This window comes from Anser cygnoides, chromosome 5, assembly GCF_040182565.1.
Source record: "Anser cygnoides isolate HZ-2024a breed goose chromosome 5, Taihu_goose_T2T_genome, whole genome shotgun sequence".
NCBI classification, from domain to species: domain Eukaryota; kingdom Metazoa; phylum Chordata; class Aves; order Anseriformes; family Anatidae; genus Anser; species Anser cygnoides.
In genome coordinates, this window is record NC_089877.1 from 5,551,339 (window position 1) to 5,575,451 (window position 24,113).

Genomic DNA, 24,113 nt, shown 5'->3' on the forward strand with positions numbered 1-24,113 from the left:
CTAATGGGATTATTTAAACCAGTATCTTGAATCCAGACTGGGCTGGTAAGGACAGTAAATCACTAGCATATAGCACCTGGATAGAGGGTTTTATGAAATATTAATGTAATCAATCCTTACCACAAAAGCCTCCAGTGATACAAGTTGCCAGCATCACTTGAGAAATCCAAGCCTTTTTAAGAAGTGTCAGAATTTGCTATTTATCTAACAGCTGATCACTCATAGCACGCCCTATTAGGAAGAAATACATGGATGCACAAGTTACTTGTGTTATGCGAAACCAAATCTGCTAGATGTAGGACATTTCACTTCAACAACGGGTAAGATTTTCTAGCCTAACAGATAAACAAAGATCAGAATTCAAGATGAAAAATCCACATTGTGATACTGGCATTAGAGCTATCTGTAGCCATTAGAGTGGTAATAAAAGCAATGAGATTTATGCACATATGTATCATAGCTGTATTTTCCTGTTGATACTAAAATTTGTTCCTGTTTAAGGCTTAACCAGCAGCATCACAAGCCAGGTGAGAAACTGGTGCTCTTAGTTCCAGTGAGATTTACTATACCTTTAACTAACTGAAAATGAAGCATTCCCGAAAGCCACATCTGAAATAGAGGAGTAACTATTCCATCCTGCCAACTCTTCCATCCTACCAACTCTTAATTATTAGCTTAAATCATTCTAAACATTTTGCTGGCTATCTTCAGCACCTGGGCTTCCATTTTAATCATATACTGGCTACATAACACACAGATGGTGTAAGAAGAACGATTTTGTTACTGCAACCTTCAGCTCTCCTGTGCACCAGGAAACAGAGCTCATCTGTTAGCAACAGTGAATTCTCTTTGTGCTCTGCCTCACTTTTATGTCAGATTCTTTGAATTTTAAAGTTTACTTTTTTTTTGGATAAAAGTACAAAGTGATGGAAGCTAGTATCAACTACCAATACGTATTCATAATATTAAACTAAAAACATAAGCCAGCAATGGATTTTAATTCAAAAGCCCTTATGTTTGGCAATCCATCCAATCGTATAAATGCTGCAATTTGTACTACGTACAGAAGACGAAACTTCTGTGATGTCAGAAAGCAAAACACTAGTTTTACTACTGAAAAGGTGCAGTGTCTTAGAAACAACAGCTTCCAGATACCAGTGATATTAATATTAACCAGGCTACCTACTGCTAGCCCAAGGGTTACGGAAACTATTTCAATGATTACCTGGTATTCCAGAAAGATCTTAATAAGAACTTCCAAATTCACAAACATCGGGATCGGTTATACAAGGCAAAGAGTATATTTGAGCAAATTACAAATACTCGATTTAAAAGGGTGCAAAATTTCAGCATGAGTTACAATTTTGGTTAAAGTAAGTTCCAAGTTAAAATTATAACCAGGTCTTTCAAAGTAGCAAACAGAAAAGTGCCACATTTTTAAGGTGAGTTCTATACTTAGTATATCTCATATTTACAGGAAGAATTATTCACTTATTTACACCACAAAATTATTTGCCTCAAACATTTATTCAGACATACTATTTGTTTCCTTTTTTTTCCTGTAAAAGTCCTTTTTGCCTATACATTCGCAATAAACTGTAGTTAAAAAAAATCCTTTTCCCGTTACTAATCGAATAAAACAAACAAACAAACAAAAAGAAATCCTCAGGGAGTTAACCTGAAGATCCTCTCAGTAAGAGAGCTCCTAGTGATTGACCGGATGACCACATGGACATTTACTGTCAGATTAAACTTCCATGTATTTTCATATACTAGCACTGCAACTTAGAGATCCTTACGGGCAGTAAACAAGACTACACAATCTTTGAAACATACTTTAACTTTGCAAAGCACCAGTGCCCTGCACGTACGTTACATGGGATATATTCTGAAAATATTAATTCAAGGCCATGCTGCAGCTTTACAGACATCTGATACAAGGACTGCAAAGACACCCAGTCTTAAAGGTGTCTCCTATTTCACTTTCTGCCCTTTCTTTATAAAAGAAAACTTCCTCAGATCCTGCATACGTGAGAATTACCCATACAAGAACACAGCAAGATGTGCAAATGATGAACCTGAGCCCTATCATGATGACTTTGAATTCAGAATAAATCAACAGCAGAAAGGAAGCAACAGATGCTATTTGGAAGCAAATGATGATGTTTCAAAAACAACGGCCTTAGTACTAAGGGCATAGCTTGGACATCCAGCTTTTAAAGATGGATACTGTCAGGTGCAGAATTCAGAGCATCAGATCTTAACAGCATGGTCCCAGGTACTTTTTTTTTTTTAAGGAAAGGCTGGGCAGTAGTATATTAATAGCTTTACACTGTCCAGAAGGGGAAGCTTGCTTTGAAAACTAACTCAACCTTCTGAGCTGTGTTTCTGAACTCGAATCACAAACCCCTGCACAATACACAGTGACGCCAGCTGGGCTCCAGTCAAAGCTGCCAATATTTCGTCATTTTGTTATGAAGTACATCAACATGTATGGCCGGGATCCAAGGCATGTCCTAACACTTACAGATCTCCACTTCCATATTAAACTGGGCTTAACACGCTCTGTGTGATGCAATGAGAAGCTGAATAAACTGTCAAGAAAAACAAACAACACGTGGGTATGCACAACTGGAAAAACAACCAGTAAGATGCAATAGTTTAAAAATAACACAGCAGAGAATGAATTCATGTATTAGAACTATACTTCCTTGGTTTAAAAAAAAAAAAAAGAAGAGAAAAATAGCAGCACTTAACAGGACTAACTAGCAGGGCAATAGCATTACTTCAAACACTTGGCAGTTCCTGGCCCATCCAGGACTGATGTAGCAAAGAAAAGCTGCCACTTATGACATATCTGTAAGGCTTCTAACTTCTGGAAATTCCCAGTCATAACACAAAAAACAGAGGTTATGGGGGTATGCTTGTGAACTTGGAGAAACCGCGCTCTACCTAGGTTTAAGGTGAATACAGAAGGATGCCATACCAAGAATAATTTAATGGATGCTAATATTGGTAAACTACATACTGCAATGATTTGAAAGAAACTTCCTATGTAAACTACCCAAACTTACTACCTGCAAACATCCAACAGCTTAGGCTTCAGGAAAATTTGGGTTTAAAACTTGGAAAATTATGACATTTAAGCAACTGAGGTTTTGTGAACAGCTTGTGCTTAAAAAGAAGGGGCTTGTCTCTAGGAGCTTTTAGCATCTGAAATACAGCAAACCATGACCCAGCGGGGTGAGAGTGGGCAGAAAAAACAGAGAGAGAAAGCACAATGGAGTGAAATTAAGGGCCATGGTGCATAGCAATAGAAAAGTTTACATTAGCAAATCCACTGCAGATTTGTCTAATGTTTTCAGCACATGGAAATAAGGCAGACCTGACAGACAGACGCAATAAATCCATAAAAGAAAAACATTCTGCCAGTGAAGGAAAACAAAAGACTCTCAGTAGGTATTAATAGATCAGGACTGCTTTTCGTCAATTTGAACAATTCTTAATTGTGAACCAAGATTTTAGGATTACAAGTTGACACAGGCCACATACTGAATATTCTGCATTTTACAAGATTTATTATTCACCTATGGTAACACAATGAAGGGAGAAAATAAATCTGCTTGTAAGCTTTCCACGTGATTTTCTTTGTGGTCGGAATCTGAACAACAACTTGACTGCATCTTTCCTCAACCAAAAGCAACACCAAAATCGTTACCGCTCTTCAGACATCACACAGCAACTCACACCAGCCAGAGATAAAGCAGAGGGGTACCTAGCCAACACAACTGAACATCATTCTCATTAAAGTCCAGTTGACCTGCAAAATAATATACATTCGTTTCTCTAATCCATGTACACCCACGGACTCTTTTCAATAGTGTGAGCAACTTGCCATGGAGAAACCCTTGAGAAAAAATGTTTCTAGATCTCTGACATCACCCGGAATCTTTCCTTGCATCATGCCAACAGAAATCAGAGGCAGAATTAAAAGACTTCGCAATTACAGGCAATGCTCTAACATTGTCTTCTATTTTCCTTCAGGCATCTTTTCAAGCAATGGAACAGACAGGCTGTAAGAAAATGAAGGGAAACACTCTAGCTTTTACCTGTAAGGGGAGAGGAGGAGGGAAAGGAAATCAGTAAAAAAACAAATCTGGCTGAGAAAGACAAAAGATAATTAACTTTTCAGAACAGTAATAAGTGAATAATTACTCTTACACACCGAGAATTACAAGTACCATAAACTATGGCATATTTCAAGTCTAGAAGTCTTACCTACCCAACAGCAGACAAATGTAAAAATCATTTTTACTACAGCCCCATTTGAATAGACTTAAACAGAGGGAGTAACCTGGCAAGAAACCAGAGCAGGGACAGAGCTAATGACATGTCTTTAAAGCAAGGAAGACAAGCTTGAACTTGATGCAGTATAACAGGAGAGCCAAGAAACGGATTTTCTAAAATGGGTGATGCAGTTAAAGCAGCAGGTAAAATTTGGATTACTTACATGGGAATAAGGAGAAGAGGGTAGGGAGGAAGTGCTGTAGAGCACTGAGAAGCTACAATCACCCAGCAGTGATCAGGCGTCTACCAGGAGGCTCTGTAAATCCTTCGGAAACAGGGACACAACTTCAGGAAAGGAAGGGGCAGCAATGTGTGGGCAAGGTTGGAATTTGGGGCGTAAAAGAGAACAGGAGGGATGATTTACCCCATCAAAAGACAGTGATAGACACAGGGAATACACAACTAACATCACGAATGTCACAGCAAGCAAAACATAATAGTAAAGCACCCAAGAGTTTCCAAGGAAAGAGGACTAATGCAGAGAGCTGTCTGTAAATGACGGGTCTTAATTTCTGACAGAAGTCTGTTTTTTCACTTGGGGCAAGTCATATCTCAGACAGACGTACTGGGGAAGCAGGAACAACCTTGGGCACGATTATGTACTGCCTGGCACCTCCCCACATGAGGTCACACTCTCAGCCATCACAATCCTCCCCACTACCGTGGCGCGTCTTCAGCAGATTATTATTCCTTACCTAAAGTTATGAATAAATGAAACCACTGAGAGCTGAAAAACCTGATGTAAATTTTAAAAACGTTAGCGGCATCGGTATTATCTGCATTGCAGTCCTCTGTTCGGTGTACTGAGGCATTTGCACATTTGCATGTCAACAGGACTGACCGTCTGTTTCAAGTGTCTTTAATTTAAGATGGCTCTCCTCAGCGCACGAGAAAGCGGTAGGCTATTTTTGAAAAAAAATCTAAAAACGGAATGCGTAAGTATCCATTTATTGAGTGCTCAAATTTACACTTATTTTCTGCAGGAAAATGTCCTCCAAATGAATTGCAGGACTCACAAAACTGGATTAACAATGTCATATATCATATACCTGTCAAAATAACAGCATAGAAAGTGAGACTAAATATAAGCTACACCTTATTTGAATAGATACTATCTGTATTTAACAATTTGTTATAATTCAAATATTAGCTGGCACTTATTAAAATTTAAACACAAATCACTACATTGGTTAAAATGTTCCTATGGTTAATTACTTTAAAAATAACACATTTAAGCTACTGCAATGTCCTCGTTTCTGATTTAATAAGAAGCTTTGAATTTGCACAAAGAAGAAACTTGCAAATTTATGCCTTAGAAATTTTCTACCAGTGCTTCAACTCCAAACCAAATTGCAACCAAATCCTACACTTCACATTTCACTAACGACCAACTGGAGTGCTGCACGAACCAGGACTTTTCAAGGACCGTCTTTTAAATTGTATGCTTATTACAAGTCAACGTCTCCTTTATTTGTACTGGAAAGAAGGGTCATTTCTCTCCGGATTCAGTTTCTAAAACACACTCAATGTTAGTTTCAATATTTATGTTCAAAAACAATGTATTAAGAGCATAAACTCTCAGCTTTGTAGGATGGCTCTTTGATGTTCATTTTGTTGCATAAGGACCTCTGAACACATCACGTAAATCTCAGAAAAGCTCATGGCACATCCCTGTAAGGTTTTCTAAGGGATCCAAGAGGTATCCAGGCAGTTTCACCTCTAAGAGAAGTAATCACAGTGTAACTCCTGGGAAGCGTGCTATTGAAGTGAGAACTGTAATTCCTTAGCTCAGTTCTGTAAGTAGATTAGTCAACTGCTGAGATAGAAATGTTAATGGAAAGAAGAGAAGAACTGGACAGAATTCGGAACAACTAGTATTGTTCAGAAGAACAAGGTGGTATATGTTTGCACCGACAGAGAAATTTTCAATTTTTTTTTCAAGAAAGAAACTGCCTTTTCACGCTGAAATCCCCAGAATAATGAAAATACAAAATATTACATCAGAATCTCAAGACATTTTCTTTACACTAGATTTTTTTTTTTATACTGAAGGATATGCTAGAAGATAGCTGTTAGAAGAAAAAGTAACACAGAACTTGTTGTAACTGGTTCTGCTGGCCAAATATCAATGTCATTAGAAGAATTACCATTACAGTTCTGTGCACAAGAGCCTGAAATACCAGATATCACAAAATAAATACAAAGAAATATTCAAAGTTGCAGTAAGAATTAATTCAGAGAGTAAGAATTAAAATCAGAGCTATTACGTTGAATCATATGCAGTTTACACTCTTGCCTTCTGAGGAGGAGGCTAACAGATAGCATTATTATAATGCTCCCATTTTTCTTCAGAGTTCCTCTTTTCTGACAGAATGATTTATAATGAATTGTTGCAATCTGCAACCGCATTCATCTGATTACACCCTTACCGCCAAGTGTAACCGGAGCCATGCTAGGAATGTGGAAAGAGACTTGAGGAGCCAGAAAGTAACGTGGGTTAAGCAAGTGACATGCATGTCTACAGAAGGCAGTATCCAGTACATTTCAAGAGAGGTGAAACCAGCAGCCTTCCACTGCAAACAGTCTTGCAAGTGCCCAGTTCAACACTGGTACAGCATCGAGACCCTTGCAGTTTCCAAATCTGTCCTGTAGATCACAAGGGAGCCACATTTGGGATCACTGACCTACCGGCCACTTGCAAGGAGCTGGGGGTTTTCATTTCCCATTGAGATCTGACAGCAGAGGGGAGATTAAAAGAAGTGAATAAAATACACTAGGGGGAAAAAACAGGGAGCAGGAGACGAAGAAGAGAGAAGAGACTTCCCATAACAAAGACATTTGATACGAAAAACATTCTTACCTAGCAGTACTTTTCAAAGGAAGCACTTGAAAGTCATACAGAAACTGCAGCCCGTACCTTAATCAACATCTCCTACTCCCAGTTTTGTGCTTGTATCTCCTGGACAAAAGTTAGAGGTGGTGATCTTGCAACCTGCCACGTCTTTAACAGTTTTCCTACTATTTTGTCTTCTCAGAGAGCAGCCTGTACTTAAGATTTATTCCCTGCAAGCAAAACTCTTTTTCAAGTTCAATCTTGCTTAATGAGTTACTTTTTATTACGTGAAGCTTTTTAATGTGTTGTTTGTTCTGTCAAGCCCAAGTAACTGCTGACATTCTAATCATGGGGCTCCTTGGAATTTTTTTTTTGTTTGGTTTGGTGTGATTTGTTTAAAAGCAATCTTTATATTTGCCTGCAAAGCAACTATATAATATTAAAACCATTTTAATATAGAAATAGCCTGCCTGCATTTTAAATATTGTAGAGGGTAAAATATATAAAACTTTCTTCTTCATAGTTTGATTATTAGCTCTCAAATATGAATTTAACCTATTCTTTTTTGACATAAATGAGATAGCTAGTGTGAGCAGCACCAGCTTTCTTCATCAGTTCTTTCCAAGTCCCGACAAAGGATTATCTATCTAAAAAGCAGACACCCATCTCCCTCTCTCCAGTATGAAAGCTACTGTTACTGCAGGCATATATAAAATCAAATTCTATGGGGAAACAGCTTCTACTGCCAGCTAGAATGTAGCACACCATGTTCTTGCATTTATTTTGTCAATAACTTTGCCCTCCCCTTTCAACTCCTGTTCCTCCTACAGGGAAAGGGAATGGCTCTGCACAAACAAAGAACAAAAAATACAGGAAGTTTTGCTTAACTGATTTAATTATTCCAAGAAAATGCAACTGTAAATTCTGGTCATATGCATGCATACTTCCAAATATTCAGAACAGTTGCATTAAATAGTTACCCAGGAGCTTGGTTCATGCTACCAAGCAAGCAAATATTTTAATATAATTTTTGTCCTTCACTTTATTCTTGATTGCTCTTTGCCTGACCTCATTATTTCTTAGAGATTTTAGTTCCACTAAGCTTGTCAGATTATGCTATAAAGGAAGCTCAGTAATTGCTTTGTTTCTTTAAAAGCAATGGCTTTCTCCTAAGACTCAGCAACACAGAGGAATAAATCTTGATCACCTCCATCTAACATACAGCAGTAAGAAATATCTTCTGTTAAATTTAAGGACTTGATGCTAATTAAATACCAACATTTGAAACGGACAGTGGCGTCTTCCTCAAAGAAAAAGCAGCAGATTCATGCAGCAACATCTCTTTCCCTTTCCACAGTTGAGCGCTGTCAGGTTGTTGCTTAGTTTCAATTACAACTGCTTACCTAGGACATCGCTATGACTGGCTGGGACCTGCAACACTGCATTTTGAATCGACTGCACGGATGCAATTGACTCATCTTCAAGTCACAAAATTTCAAGTTTTCCTTCTCCCCACTGAACAGCCATCTTTTACTGATTTATTTATTCAGTATAACAGCACATTTGACTCAAGGAAGTCTTGACAGGAACAGCACCCTGTTCCTGTGAATAGGGTTTCCAGCACGTTCCCTAGAAGACAAAATTCCAGCATTACAAAGGGCTGCAGAAGGCTCTGATATTAGTTAGGCCAAAGGACTATGCCAGACCTAACAAACCCTCAAAAATGTTTTGCTGCTTTGCATGTAGCTACTGAAAACAGTAAGCTCTCCATGTGATGCAGAACAAACATGTCTTGACCTCTATGCGTTTGTGTCAGAAACAAGCAGATTCTGTCTGAAGAGGAACTTTGCTAAGAGCATCAGTCCTCCAGCCCAGCTCCAGTTACCTTCCAGCAACAGCAGCGTTTGCTCCACTGCTGAGACAGGGTTGCGTTTGCATTAGCTCACTTCTCCACATGAGGACAGCTATGTAACTCCTCCTACTCAAAAAAACACCTTCTCTACTCAAAATTATTTTTGAATGCGTCTTTTTTGAGGCCAACACAAAAATCATGATCATTTTGCAGGGGATTCTCTTGGCAAACATGGCTAGGACATTAGATCTCTTCCTTTTCTCTTTGCCTAAGGAAAACCTCATAAGGCTACCACCAAGGATATCTTCTGGCAGCTTAGAGCAATGAGAAATAGCAAATGTTCTTACAGCAAATGCCTCTTGCCTTGCCCGGGTAACTGGGAGAAAGACACGAGCGTAGTCTTTGCAAGTCCTGCCAGAGAGAACTTTGTTCTTAATCTCTACCGATTAAGCTTCATGTAAAATCGAAGAGCGATAACCATATTTTCAAAGACTATTTTTTGAATAGGCTCAGTGCTGTCCTATATGAAATATGACACAAAACTAGCATTACAACAGCAAGCAGCTGCAAAAATGCAAGCTGCCTGTCCGGTGCCACCCCGGCTGCCACAAGCAGGCTGTATGCTGCACCGCCTATGTTTAGCGCTGTGCCCTGGGGAACGTTTAAAGTTTAACCACCAATACTAACATTACACTTGCTGCTACTTTTCTTAAGCTACAGGAATCGTAGATGGTAATATTTTCTTTGTAATATTTCTATATTAAACAGCACATCTATAAAGAAAGATCAGTTACTTGCGGAAGTTTTTCAGTCACACAGAACGTTTTCTATAGCTACTGTCCAGATCAGCTCTCTTATGTCGTGCCATGAAAGAATCAAGAAGAAATTTGTTAAACTCAACATAAATGCTATTCTTTTTTTTTTTTTTTTTCCTAAACACGGAAATGTTCTTCAGAAATCCCAGTTCTGCACTGCACGGGTATCAAAAGCAAGTTACGATACGGCTCAGGAACGCAGTCACCTGGACGAGCGCCTCAGTTACGCGGTTCCATAACTGACAGCCAGCCCACAGACCGAGCCACGCCGAGTGACCTCGGGGGCCGACTGCACCTTGGTCACCTCCAAGATGGAGTATGAACAATGCTACACGCAAACGTTACAAAAGCACACATTAACAAAATGCTGATTGCACGCTTCTCCAAAATAGGCTGGCATCAATACTTCAGACCACATCCATGTAAGTATCATACCAATACTGTTACTCCGTATGTGCAACAGAAAACGTAATTCCAAACACCTCTAGAAAATGAAGCTTGTCTACACAAAAGACAAAGTTTCATGAAGACAGAGCTTCTCCAGACCTCTGCTGAAGACTTTGGAACCGCCAATTTCCCACCATCCCAGATGCAAGCCACATCCGATTAACACGACTCCGCCAACGTACAAACTTCACATAACGTATACTAATCAACCCCGCTCCAGACTGATCATAAAGCATTGACGGTAAACAGTAGCCTAGCCGCTGATTAATTTTACTGGAAAAACTTCACTCACCAGAATATAACCACTAGCAGAGAATACAAATCCTAATTCAGCCCTCTCTCCGCAAAGCGTATTGTGCCCCAGTCGGAAAGGGCCGTGTGTTACTGTGCTGAAGGAATATTCTGCACCTGAGCACAAGCTCTAAAATGACTGCAGAAACACTAATTTGACATAGCTGGAGCTGTCAAGTTAGCCATGGTTATACGATATGTAAAGAAACTGTCTTTGTAGGTACCAGAACAAAAGTAAACTTGCAAGGTTGGAATAACCTAGCGATGAAAACAAATAAATCCATGCAATTCTACATACATAAAACAGGATTTAATCATCTATGTTGCATATCACAGGAATTATCTGAACATTATTAAATGCAAGCTTCATTGAAATGCAGAACAACTATTTAAAAACCACGTAAGAAAGAGGGAGGAGTGAATTAAAAACCAAAAATGCAGGTAAACAACAGGGAGCCAAAAGTTCAGTAGCTTCAATTTCTGTCTTTTCGCAACGGAGAGGTGAGGAGTCGGAACTCACTTCCAAGCCCCTCCTTCTGTCCTGAAGGTAACTGTGGAAACCAAGGAGCTGGGTGGTAGGCTACGCTCATTTTGATCCTATGGAGCAGGAATGAAAATGCAAGTACTTGACTGAGCATCTAACGTATTTCTGGGAAAAGCAGGCTTTTACAGCAGCTGCCATTTACTGAATGCCTGTTTCTAGCTTATTCATGCCTATTAACATAAAAAGGAAAAGACAAAAAAAAAAAAAAAAAGGAAGAAAAAGGCTAGACTTCAGCATCCTCCATAGTTAGGCCAAAGAACAGCAGCCACAAGCAATCATTGTAGTTGACCTTAAATGGCTAACTCTGGTTTCAATAAAACCCTACTGGTACCTTTGACCAGACAACCTAGTAGTGCTACAAGGAAATAAATAAGCAAGTGAGTGCAGGACTTTATTTCAAGAAACGCACAGAAAGGTGGTTAAATGAACAATATGCAGAACTACTATTGTTTCTACTCACAAATGACTCTTTATCACTCCAGCCTTACAAAACTAACCCACACATATTCTACAGTTTACAAAGATTATTTGCCAGGTACAGTCTCTGCATATGAACATGTTAATAATTAACTTATTCTCTTACCCTACTCTTCAAATGCATTACAGAAAGATGAGTAATAGAACAAAACTCCTGTTCCGACTCAGATTTTCCCCTCCCTCTGTTATTGTTGCAGCATGAGAGGCAGGACTTCAGATTTAGACACAATAAACAGAGACCACATTCCATTATTAAGGTGTGCCAGAAACCCGAGACCTCCCAGCCAAAAAGTATTGTAACACATTCCCTCTAATTATTATGCAACATTACAGTCTTCCACGGCAGGCACGGCAATTTCACGGTTAGAATCCAGCCCGTTCTCTCGAAGGCTGTTCTCTAGCACTCTTGGCAGGAAAGGTTTTTCATAAAACAGGACTGCTGAATCAAAAAGATAAAGCAGCAAGAACCCTGCATGGTTAAGCTTTATCGTAACACTGGCATTTAGCACCTTTCCACACGTGCATATATTTTGTGAATTGCTGTCTTAAAAGCACAATGACAGCTAAGTACTCTGTTTATTCACTTTACACAATTCTTCATGAAAATACTTAAAATGATTCGTGTTTTCTAGAAATCTGCGTAATTTCTGATTCTCAGCAATGTAGATACCCAGTTCCTAGCAAATGACTGAGAAATCAGAATACATAAGTCACTTTCAAAATCTCCAAGGTTACAACTTAATTCTCCCAGTCAGAAAAACTCACAAAACATTTAGTACATTTAGAAATAAAAAATATTGGCTTTAAATAAATGCCATCCTAGTTAAAAAGTCCAGCACAAAGCACTTAAAAATGCATTTATATTTTTCATCATCTTATTTGTCTGTTTTCTTTTTTTCAGACAGCAAACAAATGGAAGCACAAATCTCTTGATAATCTGCTACAGCTCCATATGCCAGAGCATTAAAAAATGAAATGTAACACGCGACATACCTGCATGACACCTGGTAGAATGGATATCCTGGTGGAGGAAGAGAGTTTGAAAACCCAGACTGACTCGACATTGCCTTCGGGTATTGTATCCACTTAATTTGCTTCTGTATTCCACATGTTAATGCCTTACCAAAAAACCACACGTGCTCGTATCCATCTGTACATTTGTCCAAAGCTAACTAAAGAGAAACCAAACGCACGTTCGAAGGTTTGAGAATTCTGCCTGCATATCAAACTGCTTCCTCAGTAGTGCAATTCCTCCGAGCCAACACCCTCATGACATCACGTACTACCAAACCACACACACGCAACTGCCTCAGCGCAGCGAGGGCAGCCGCTCTTCTGCCTTGGCTGGGCGCAGGACCCCGCACCGCATTCCCCCGGCACGCGCGGTGCCTCGCCGGCTGGAGCCAGGCAGCAACCTGGCGGCTCAGGCAGCAGCCCTGCACTGGCAGGCGGCCAGCAGGCAGCACAACTTAGTGCCACTGCCGCAAATCCCTCTATCAGCTAATGAGGATCGGGACTGCAGGTGAAGCACGACTGTAGCCCGGACAAGAATTTCCTTGAAAATGCAGGAGATCTGTGACCTTCAGCTCGGTGACAAGGATTTCCTTCACGATTTTCAGTTAAATGTACAATGCATCCTATTGTTTTCAAAGCGACATCAGCCTGCATTTCTGCACTTCACAGGAGTCAGGAAAATCACATTGAGCTTCCCCCTGCTAATAAAGGACAATACCATGAGCCCCTCGACCACGGGAAGGCAGGAGGGAAGGCAGGGAGCTGGGATGTTAAACCACATTACTTAAGCTACTGAATACAGAAATAAAATTCTGTGCCTGCATTCCTCTAGTGTTTTACCACAGTTCAAATCAAAAAAATATCAAAAGCAAGATTTCTTTTGATATACAGTACAACGCTAAGTGACATGAAAGTTTATTTTGTGCATGACTTCCTCAGGAAGGGAAAAGACAATTAACAAGCAGGAAGACGTGAGGAGCCACGGCAGCCTAGTGCACGGCTAACGTCAAATAGAATTAAATGATTACTTACCTGCACAACTCTCGGAGCAAAGAAGGCATACAGTGCCCTCACATGAAGACTTGCTTACTTTTGGCAAAACATTATATAGGACGGATTTAAAATGTGTTTTGTTATCTGTACTAAGCACACTGGAGAACATTAAAAAGGGGAATTTAATACATCCACACCATGACACATTATTTACATTCTGTCTCTCAGTCTTGGAAAACAACCGAACCAGTTTCACTTGGTTTATTACCAGTTTCCAATAAATATCTCAGTCGTTAGGAAAATGGTGCAAAAATTTGTCACCATTCTAGGTAACTTCTAAAGTCTGACACAGAGGAATGGGAACTTGTTCTCCTACCCTAAATGTACCTGAAAATTTAAAGTAAATCTGATCTCAGTGAAACATTCAGTTTCTTGTTGATATAACTCCACTATTTTCATAGGGTTTGAACAGCACTGTGACGTTTTCATTGCTAACCAGTACTTGTCAAGGTGTAAAAAAGGGGGCTTTACTTTTGCAACATGGTATCTGCGTTTCACATAGCAGTAAAACAGTAGGGGAAAGACAGCAACAACAATCAAAGACTGCAGAACAAGGACTTGGGCCTCAAGAAGTTGGGAGTGCTGATTAATAAGACCTGCACACTCACGCACACAGCTCCATCAAGTGACTGACCCGACACCAGCTACCACACAGGAACGACAAGCCATTCTGCACAATAAACGCAACACGCGCCTGCACACGGGTGAATGTTCAGACACCACAGGTCACTGCGTAAGGCAGCAATTCCTCAAGTCCAATCAAAACGCCAGAATGACACAAACGGAGCAAGGTTTGCCCGGAGAAGTAACTTTTTGTTAGCCTACCCGATACGTTTGGAAAAACAAACAGGCTGCTGGGCACATCATTTTGCAGAAGTTTTTATGCCTCTCCTGACTCTAAAGAAAAAGCTAGAAAAAGCAAGTCGAGCACAAACAACGGCATGATATCAGCTGAGCTTTTACAAATAGGTTAGAAAACCAGCTATTATAAATATAATCTCTCCCATGTACAGCACGGAGCAGCAATTCCAAAAACCACCACTCTCAAAAACCACACAAGTAAGAACAAAAAATTGTACATGAGTGCAAGAGGAAAACTTCCTTGTGAAAACTGGCCCAGCCACGCTTCCCTGGGAGGACGAGTACGGCCCGCTGCCACCAAGACACCTTGCTGCCACCAAGACACCCTGCTGCACCGCTGTGCAGGGGCACCACCAGCTGCCCTGTCCTGAAGTGCTTCATTTTCTCTCTTCTCCATTCATTCGGCGCCTGCTTAGCAGCAGTAATGCCAGCATTAACACATTCATCCAATAATTCTCATCTCAGAATAGCTTTTGGTAGCGCCAAGCAGGATTTGGGGGGATCCATTTCCTTTGCCAGCTGACAAGCACGGTAACATCAAGCCAGCAGATCCCAGGCTCCTGAACAAGGATCTGCCTCCGACTTGCTACGCCATTTTGCAGAAGTCACTCAGCCACTTAATGCCTGGCTTATCCACATAATAAGGAAAATACTCGCTGACAGCAGAGGAATGATGGGAGGCTACATTTTTTTGTAATTAAGTATTGAAATCCCTTGATTAAAGTTTTATGAAGGGATAATACAGCTGTTGTATTTGAGGGAAAAGATGCGTGGGAATATTGGGAATAGAGGTTTCTTTTTGTCTCCTCCTCCTAGCTCTAACACAACAGAAGCGTTATTGGGCTGAGATTTCTGTTTAAATATAAAAGCCATTTAAATTTTAAAATGTGGTAGAACCTACTGAGATTTTAAACAGGTGGACAGCATTAAGCAGCATTTAAACATGGGAATATTTGAGATCACAATAGGCAGGCAAAAACTGAATTGAAGGTGATCTTTACAGGAGCATTTGTAAGCATCACACAGTGGCTGGTGATTCCCCAGCAATCGGCGACTGGGAAACAGGAAGGGAATGTGCGGCACAAGAGGGAGAAGGGAGGGGGGATGAGAAAAACTGGTAAAGACCACAGGGAAAACCTCCAGACAGTGATACCCACAATTACCAAGTGCCCCTTTTGCTTCTTGGCACATGCAGCTGGATTACGGCTGGAACCCATCTCCACTTGCCAGCCACCAGCAGCACTAAGAAGGCAAATGGGTTCCCTTCCAAACACAGGCCTCTTCAGCTGCATTTTGCTTCCAGGTTTCAGTGCCAGCAAACGAACTCTTTAAAAACCCAACACACTAGGATTGTTTGGTAGAACGTGCCATGTAGTACATAGGACTTTGCTGGAACAAAATTAAACAAGGAAACTGAGTTTGAGGTGCCAGCTTTGTGTGCTCCCGAATTTACAATGACCTTACCAGTGAACAGGAACTGACCCGTTACAGCATTTAATGCTGCTAGGTGAAAATGTATGCAATGCAAGAACTGAGGTGTAACTGCACTTTAAAAAGCAGGGACAGTCTGAAAGACAGGAGGAGAACAAGTACTCAATTTAAAAAAAAAGAAAAACACATTAAAAAGGTCGTGACTGGTTTCTGGTACTTCAGACAAATGACATTCTTGGTAAGCTGACAAAATTATTGTAATTTGAAAAGGCAGATTGAAGGAGAAACTGAAGCTAACCTCATTACTGGAATCTAAATTAACTTCATAAAATCTAGATCAGAAGCTTCATCAAATCTCGACACACTGCACACAGTTATGTGGCGATATATCAAAATGCATATAAAATGGTAGTATTTGTAAAAAAGCTGAATGAAGTGCCATGCAGAAATTATTGTAATGTCAATACCATAAATCAGTAATTTACCCCCATACAAAATGTTTTATTCAATATTTTCCCCATCTGATAAGAAATATATTGCAGACACTAAAATAGAAGAAAAAATTTAAAGGAATTGTAGGAAAATCCCTTACACAGAGTTTGAAAATACAAAAACCCTTACAAAGAAAATATTACAAAGATATCTGATATAATGAATGGTACTTAAAAGACATAATGGATTTTTTTTCCCTTTCTATACAAAGCACAGTGATAGGAAAACATTCAACAACACTGCAGAATAGCAAATTCAAAACTGATGAAGGACACTATGGCCAAAAACTCCAAACTCATCCAGAAACAGACTAATTGGGTATTTACATAGAAAAGAAAACTAGCCAGAAGTGGTAACAGAAAAACCACTGGAAGGAAGGAAAGAGGACTTGAACACCACCAGAACTTGAGAGAAAATGTCAACCTCAAAGCACTACCTGATCTAGTTGCTGACAGATGACTTTCTCTCTTCCCTGAGGCAGACCAGTGGGTTCAGTGATAATGCAGCTCTGGACTCCTAACTTCTTGTTGAAATAACTCAACTAAAGGTATTTTCAGCCCAGTTTCCTAAGAACACTGAAGGGATCCCCGCCGCACGAGGAGGTGCAGAATAGGCAGGCTTCTTGCTGCTTTCAGGTAGGTCACCCCACGAAAAATAAAGAAAAGCGAGCAACCTCTGTAAGACAACAGGCAGCATACAAAGCGTTCATATTCAGGCTTCAATTAAACCGGGTTCTTCGAAGCAAAAGACACATCCACCTTCCTCCACCTCTCCTCCCTGCCTTCCAGTCTCTCAGGTGCCCTGTTTAGCTGCCCTCCCACCACCTCACACCTCCGTTTACCTTTCGGTAGCTTTCCATTCCTCCAGCCCCCATGGACTATTTCCATCATGCCGTCTCCTGTTAGGGCAGCTTTCTGACCATACATGTGGTTCTGCCCCGGAAGCCTATTTACAAGCTTGTTCAGCTCGGCAGTCCCTTTGCCCAGCCTGGAGACGGATGCCTGCTGTCTGTCCTCAGCCTCCAGCAGCTTTGCATCACTCCCAGCAAAATTTTTATGTCAACATCCAGACGTCAAAGAGCAAGCAACAGCTGACTGAACAACCACGTGGTCTTCACAAAGAAACGGGAGCATTCCCCTTGATTTCTCCATATACTCCCTGTCCATATACTGCCATTCTCTGAAGTATGTCTAGCGATCACGACACAGAACTGACTCAGTAGGCACAATTCGTATGAAAAGCAAAAATCTCCTCTTAGTTTCTCAAGCTTGTCTGTTTCTCGTTGGTATTTAGAAGGAAGCACTGAGTGGAAAGCCGCTTTCTCAAACTGGGACACAACCTTGGCATCTCTCATGACATAAAAATAAGTGAAATCTCCTTTAGAAGGAGCCTTAGGTTTGCAGCCGACCCCATGTTAGCCATTGAAAGGCTAGAGAGATCAAATGAAAAAGTACTGAAGAAAATGAGAGATTTACTCTCTCCTTGGCACGAGATGAACACTCCACTGCCTGCGCCCAAATACTAGCACAGAAACAACACACAAGTTTGAAGAGTCCCCAAACACCATGCAGTCCTCCGTCACCTATCCCCATAAGCCCATCTTCGCTCCCCCCAGCCAGCAGCAGAGGAGGAGCCCAGCCCAGCACCAGCCACAGCACACAGCTGAGCTGATGGAAGGAAGGGATGCTCACACTTTTTTTTCCTTACGTACACTTTAAAGAGGGAAAAATGTGTTCCCAAACATTTTCTAGATGTGAGAGCCTGGAGCAGTTACGCAGGGCTCAGCTTTCAGCTGCCTCTGCACCACTCACATTGCTGAGAATCACAGAACCACAGAATCATTAAGGTTGGAAAAGACCTCCAAGATCATCTGGTCCCACCATCACCATACTACTGATGTCACTAAAACCATGTCCCTAAGGACAAGGCAGGCTGCCAACGCACTCCTCTCTGCGACCACGCCGCCTGGTGTAAGAGGTGGAATTCCATAAAGCAGGACTAAAGAGGACCTTGAAGCATAGTGTCCGAAATGTAAGGAATTCATTTCCATCAAGGCTTTGTCCTGTCAGCCATGAATTCCCAATCGCTCTCAATTGCTACCCCTGACAGCAAATACAGGAAGAAAGCCCGCACTAGAGCTGAGAGGTATAAACTGCAATCTTGATCTAGATTTCAGAAAATCAACACGTGTTTCTTTACTGCTAAGCAAGAGCTCAGGAGGAAGCTAAACAACTCTTCACTGTGGCCAAAGGTTCCCAATTGATTCACGAGCGACTACGCACGGCTGGCACCGTGCCTGTCAGAGACAGAGCCCTGACCTGCGGAACTACCGCGGCGAATCCCCGGCTGCAAACCCACAACCACCGGCAGGTTGCTGCATCGCCAGGTCCCCTGTCCTCAACCAGACCATCCTGCCCTGCAGCTGGCTCGATGAGTCCACAGCAGCTCGCAGAACGAGCGAGGAAAATGCCTCTTGCTGACAATAAAACATCTGGATGTCTTCTGGGGCAGAAGGGGAGTATCTGGGCTGGAAGTGAACCTAGTGCAATTCATGAAACCTCACAGACACAAATCCATTGACGGTGACGGAGACAGGAGAGGGTACGTACCCTCCTTATGACCCTGCCTTCCTCTCCAACAGCAGCTCCAGCTGAACCAACAGCCACAAGTAACCTGCAACTGGAAACTAATTTCCAAGTTTAACCTGATTGTTACCAACAGACGGAGGTGCGCAGACCTCACGCTGTACCTGTGCACATGAACAGCTCCTACTGCGTGTCTCGGAAGTCTGACCTACCTCCTGGTGACTCATTAAGCTCTGGGAGGATGCTCTCATCCCCACTGCCAGCAGGAAGGGCTGTCCTCCATCACCGGGATCACCCCTTATCCTCCCCGCGACCTTTACTCCGGGCACAGAGCAAACACCGTCTGGCCACACATCCATCACCTGCCAGCAGAGCAGAACAGACAGACTGCTGTTGCTGGAAAGCAAGGGGTTCAGGGCCAAGGCACAGCTGCAGCAGCAGGCACCAGTGACACAGCATTTCATCAGTCGAGTCTGTTCAGCCTGGCTTTGGAAGGAGGTGGCTGAAGGACTCGGCACCGCTTCCCCCAGCACTGCAGCGCACACAGAGCCCAAGGGCTGCCGCCTGCAATGCGCCACGGGAGCGCAGGTCGGGTATAGCAGCCTGGCACAGAAAGGCTGCAGCACTCGCGCGCCTGAAAGCCAGGGCTATCTGCGCTGCAAGGCTGAGAATCCGTGCCAGCACTGTGGCTGGCCAGAAAAAGGGGAGAGAATTCCAAAACAAATCAAGCAAAAATGAACAAAAACCCCTAAAGCAGCCCAAACCAAACCAGAACCCCACCCCGTTCCTTGCAGAACTTCACCAAAACTGACCGATCTGTGCAAGACTTCCAAACAGCTCTGGGTGGCAACGATTTGTAAGACATGTACCAGGTACTGACCATCTTCAAATACCATTTGGGAGTGAGCATTCCATTTTCTGGGTACTGCACTTAAAAAAGAAGAGTATAAATCCTGCGTGCTGTAGATTCAGCAGGTATTCCACATTTCTGTTCAAAGAGAGTTACAGAATCAAATTCCATTCTCTTGCTGCATGAAATAATTCCTGATTCTTTCATCACAAATAACTCTTCTAAATAACAACAACATTAAAACAAACCCATTTCTGAAGGCATTATTATATACACATATACATAAATAAATAAATAAACAAACCAGCACCTGAAATGGGATTCTTACATAAAAATAAGTTATACTGGATCGAGATGAAAACTTACCTCCAGGTGACATTAAAATATTGAACAGAAAACAAGGAAAATAATTGAATAAAAAAATGAGTCAGAAAGAAACTTTAAAGGAATAAATTTCTAATAAAAGCTAATATTTATATGTAATATTTAACTGAGTATGGATGCATGCAAATTGCATTGAAGTGATTAAATAAATACAGTCACCAGGAACATATGTAGAAGCCAGAACGCTGATATTACAGCAGCTTTTAAAATAACTTGTCATTTAGAAGACAGCCCTTGGTTTCTCTCTCCCATGACCCAAATGAATTTTAATTTATTTGAGCTACCAGAATGTAGTAAGTTTGTCTCTCCAACAGCTACAACTCTCATTAATACAAACTAAACAGACGCCTACTTAATGGCATCCAAACGTTGCTTTGCTACCCCTGCACGAAGCTGCAGAGTATCTGCTGGACCTCTCCCAGGGCTGCAGATGAGGCAGGCCGAGTCTATCTTTGGGCGTCAGGGTAAATCAGACAAAGTCCTGTAAACCAGAGAACTGTCACACAGCATCCTTTTTATCTGCAAGGAATTTTATGGTAACAGCCCAGGTAAATTCGTATCTATACGGATGACCTATTCATAATTCTTACCAACAAATCAACTGTGGCTAATGCCTTGACAATCGTTCAAATGAAATAGCAGCTTATTGAAAAGTCTTACAGAGACAAATGAAACACTGGTGTTTCGCTTCAAAGTCTGCAGTTTCTTTAATTTGGCATGGCTCAAAAGTGTAAGAGTAAAAAGAAACCGTAGGGTGTACAAACTCCTGAGGTCAGGGTGATAAATGAAAGCACTTCCAAAATAAGCTCTCCTAATTAAGGCGTCTAAGCCAGAGCTGGCTTGCATTCAGTTAATATCACTGTTACAAGTAATCTGAAATATTCTTGATAAACTATTTTTAGTATTGACTCCAGCATATTAAAATCAGTTCAAGGTCGTTATGGAATGAAAAAAAAATAAAGTTCAGACATGGGATGGATAGCAAATTCATCACTAAACCCGCAAAAAAAAATTTGAGAACTCTATATTTAAATCAGTTCAAGGTTAAATGTTTGTTTGTAACCATTGTCTTAATGCATTATAATCTGAGCAGTAAAAAAGAAAGAAACCAAACATATCGTTCGGTTCTTGCACTACGTCCACGGAGTTCTACTTATTTGTCCCTACAGGCACACCTGGACTGCTAAAGGCAGGGTGGGTGCCTTTTGGTTATACGACAGAAATGCTGTATAAGAAGTTTTAATAAAGCTTTTGTCACCCCAGCTTCCTTGAAGAAATATTTCATTTGCTTAATTAGACAGATGGTGCTTTTTACTGTACTTATATTTATTCAATACGCTCAAGAATTTTAATTTGCTTAGCCTAACTTTTTTATTTGCTAGGTCAATTCATGTGCCTCTAAATGGCAATTGGGCACTACAGACTGAACAAGATAAATCTATTCCATTCTCTGAAATTCAAATATTCATACTAGTCTTTTTAAACATTCAGCTGTTTAAACGCCCCATTCTGTATTGGTGTAAAAACTTATTTCATTTATTTAACTTTGGCATACGTCACTTTGATATCAGGAAAAAAATAATGCTAAGGAATCCTTTTAATTCAGTTATGCTATTTTTGTTTCCATTATTATACACTACCTTGAAACGGAAGAAATTAAGCTTAAGCATGAAATCATACAACGTACAATACACATTTTAATCACAGTCAGGCTGTTAAGGACCGAATGGGCTGCACAGAACTCTGCAAGAACTGGGATTTACGGAAAGCCAAACAATGAAATACCTCCAGGCACCCTAACTTCCAAACTTGGATGGCAGTGTGCAAAAGAAGAAAGGCACATGCTTTCCGAGGACACAAAATGCAGTTCTATGCAAAATAAAGCACACAGCCAGGATGTCCCTTAAACCATACGCTGACATACATACACAAATAAAATAATTGATTATATTTTGATCATCTTCTCAAGCCTGTGAAATTATTCATGCTTACAATACCTCGGTAACCTCAGATGCTTCACCAAAAAAGCTTTATTTTCCTTCTTAAAAACTACAAGGATAAAAATGCAAAAGTAGACTCAAACCTGGATAATAACATCTCTGACCTACCACCGTAAGAAATAGCTAGATATTTTCTGAGATAGGGCATGATTTCATTCATAACTCAGCTTCTGATTTCTAGAGCAACCTAATTACTTCAGAAGGCATTACAAATACTTCCAATCTTCATCCCTCCTAATAAAATCTATTTAAACACTTTTGAAATAATGACAATATTTATTCACTTTGATAAGAATTAATCATCGATTTGAAGGCAAAGTCCACAATAACGAAGAAACGATCCTACCCTTCGCATCGGGGTCCTTCACAAACGTGGAATGTAAGCACAGGGAGAGACTGGATGCTAACAGTATGTGCCAGGAGTGTCCAGCACTCATCGCCATAATTATTTCAGATAACAGCACTCAACTTCCAGGCAGGTATTCTAATCACAAAACAAACTTTGAAAAACGTGGCACTAAATCAACACCGTGCTTTTAAAGTTACAGCATGGAAAAGCCCAAAGAGTTAGCTAGAGATCAGTACAAACCCCATACATTATCTGAGGCATTCGGTACACAAAACGCAGGAAAAAATAGAGGGTTTCAAACAAAGCATTACAATCTATTTGCAAGGGCTGAACACCAATACATACCTGAGATAATATTTTTGCATAGCAGTGTTTACAGACCATCAGCTTCAGTCAGCCATTAACCATTCTCATGATTAAGCCCGAAGCATTCAAAAGTATTCAAAAGTGAAGCACGGTCATTAAAAAGGACCATGCTTCCTCTCTCCCCATTTGCTGAAAAATTCATTAACGCCACCGCTGCCCTCCCTCTGCCTAGGGAAGAAAGAAAGGGGAGGGACGAAGCCCAGAGCAGAGACTGCCCAACTCACTGCAGTCGCTATTTCCCCCCAACAGGCCAGCTGCACGCAGACAGAGGACTAAAGGTGCTTTGGTTCTGTAGGTTAAGAGAAACGAAAGGTAATCAGCTCACATGATGTAACCGACATAAATTTGTACATTTCATGTTAGTTGATTTTGCACTGATGGTAGAACCACTCACTGCTGGAGATCCACTTTCTGTTTCAAGATAAAGGAAATTAATTTCAATACCAAAGAAACTATAATCAAGATATTATATCCCAGATAGTTCCCAACCCCAGGAAACGGATGTTTTAATAGAGTTTCATTATTTGGATTTGTTACGTTAGGCCTTGTTCACACTTTTCTCACGGCGATGACAGCAGCTTTGCAAAATTACATTTGCGAACGATCGCTTTCTGGGTTTCATCCCATCTAGAACGAGTTAATCATCTTGTTATGCAAAGCCAAATTAAATATCATCTTTGAAGAAAATATCCCTCCTCGGATCAATTCCTCTAAGCAGAGCAGAAACAGTTATTGCAGGCATGATTTTAATGCGTGTTCTTCTGAAACTAGAGTACTTGGGGATGGGTGGGTTGAATCCGTAAATTTCTCCTCAGACGAATTCAAAATCGCTTCAATTTTGCAAGATATTCAATTTGTTGAAAGAGCCTTGACATGTCCCATTGACTCCTACTTTAAAGTAACTAAATTATCAGGAGTTGTTACGCTTTGTTTCAAAACTGCCTTCAGGACTGGTCCGATCACTTCAACCTGCTCCTAAGTTTTCTGGAACAAACTTCCTCACAGACCAACCAAAAAACTCACCCTAACTGCTCTTGGTAGCCAAGTCTCAACAACACCTGGCATTAAGATAATTATCTAGCGTTTCATGCTAATTGAAGTAGGCCACGCTGCTTCTATTAA

At 40.8% G+C, this 24,113-nt stretch overlaps 1 protein-coding gene across 8 annotated transcripts in view; it reads right to left on the minus strand.

The window, feature by feature from the left end:
- The window catches only part of PLEKHA7 (pleckstrin homology domain containing A7), a 149,742-nt gene that overhangs the window by 83,589 nt on the left and 42,040 nt on the right, over positions 1-24,113 (minus strand). For 2 of the 8 annotated variants that reach the window (XM_066997624.1, XM_066997623.1), the window contains exon 1: positions 12,600-13,005. The exons of 5 other annotated variants lie outside the window; for them this stretch is intronic. In XM_066997624.1, coding sequence (XP_066853725.1) covers positions 12,600-12,670 — 71 coding nt within the window. In that variant the 5' untranslated portion in view covers positions 12,671-13,005. Of the gene's footprint in view, positions 1-7,264; positions 7,319-12,599; positions 13,006-24,113 lie in introns of those variants that run through there. One more of the 8 variants, XM_066997625.1, reaches the window with a different exon arrangement.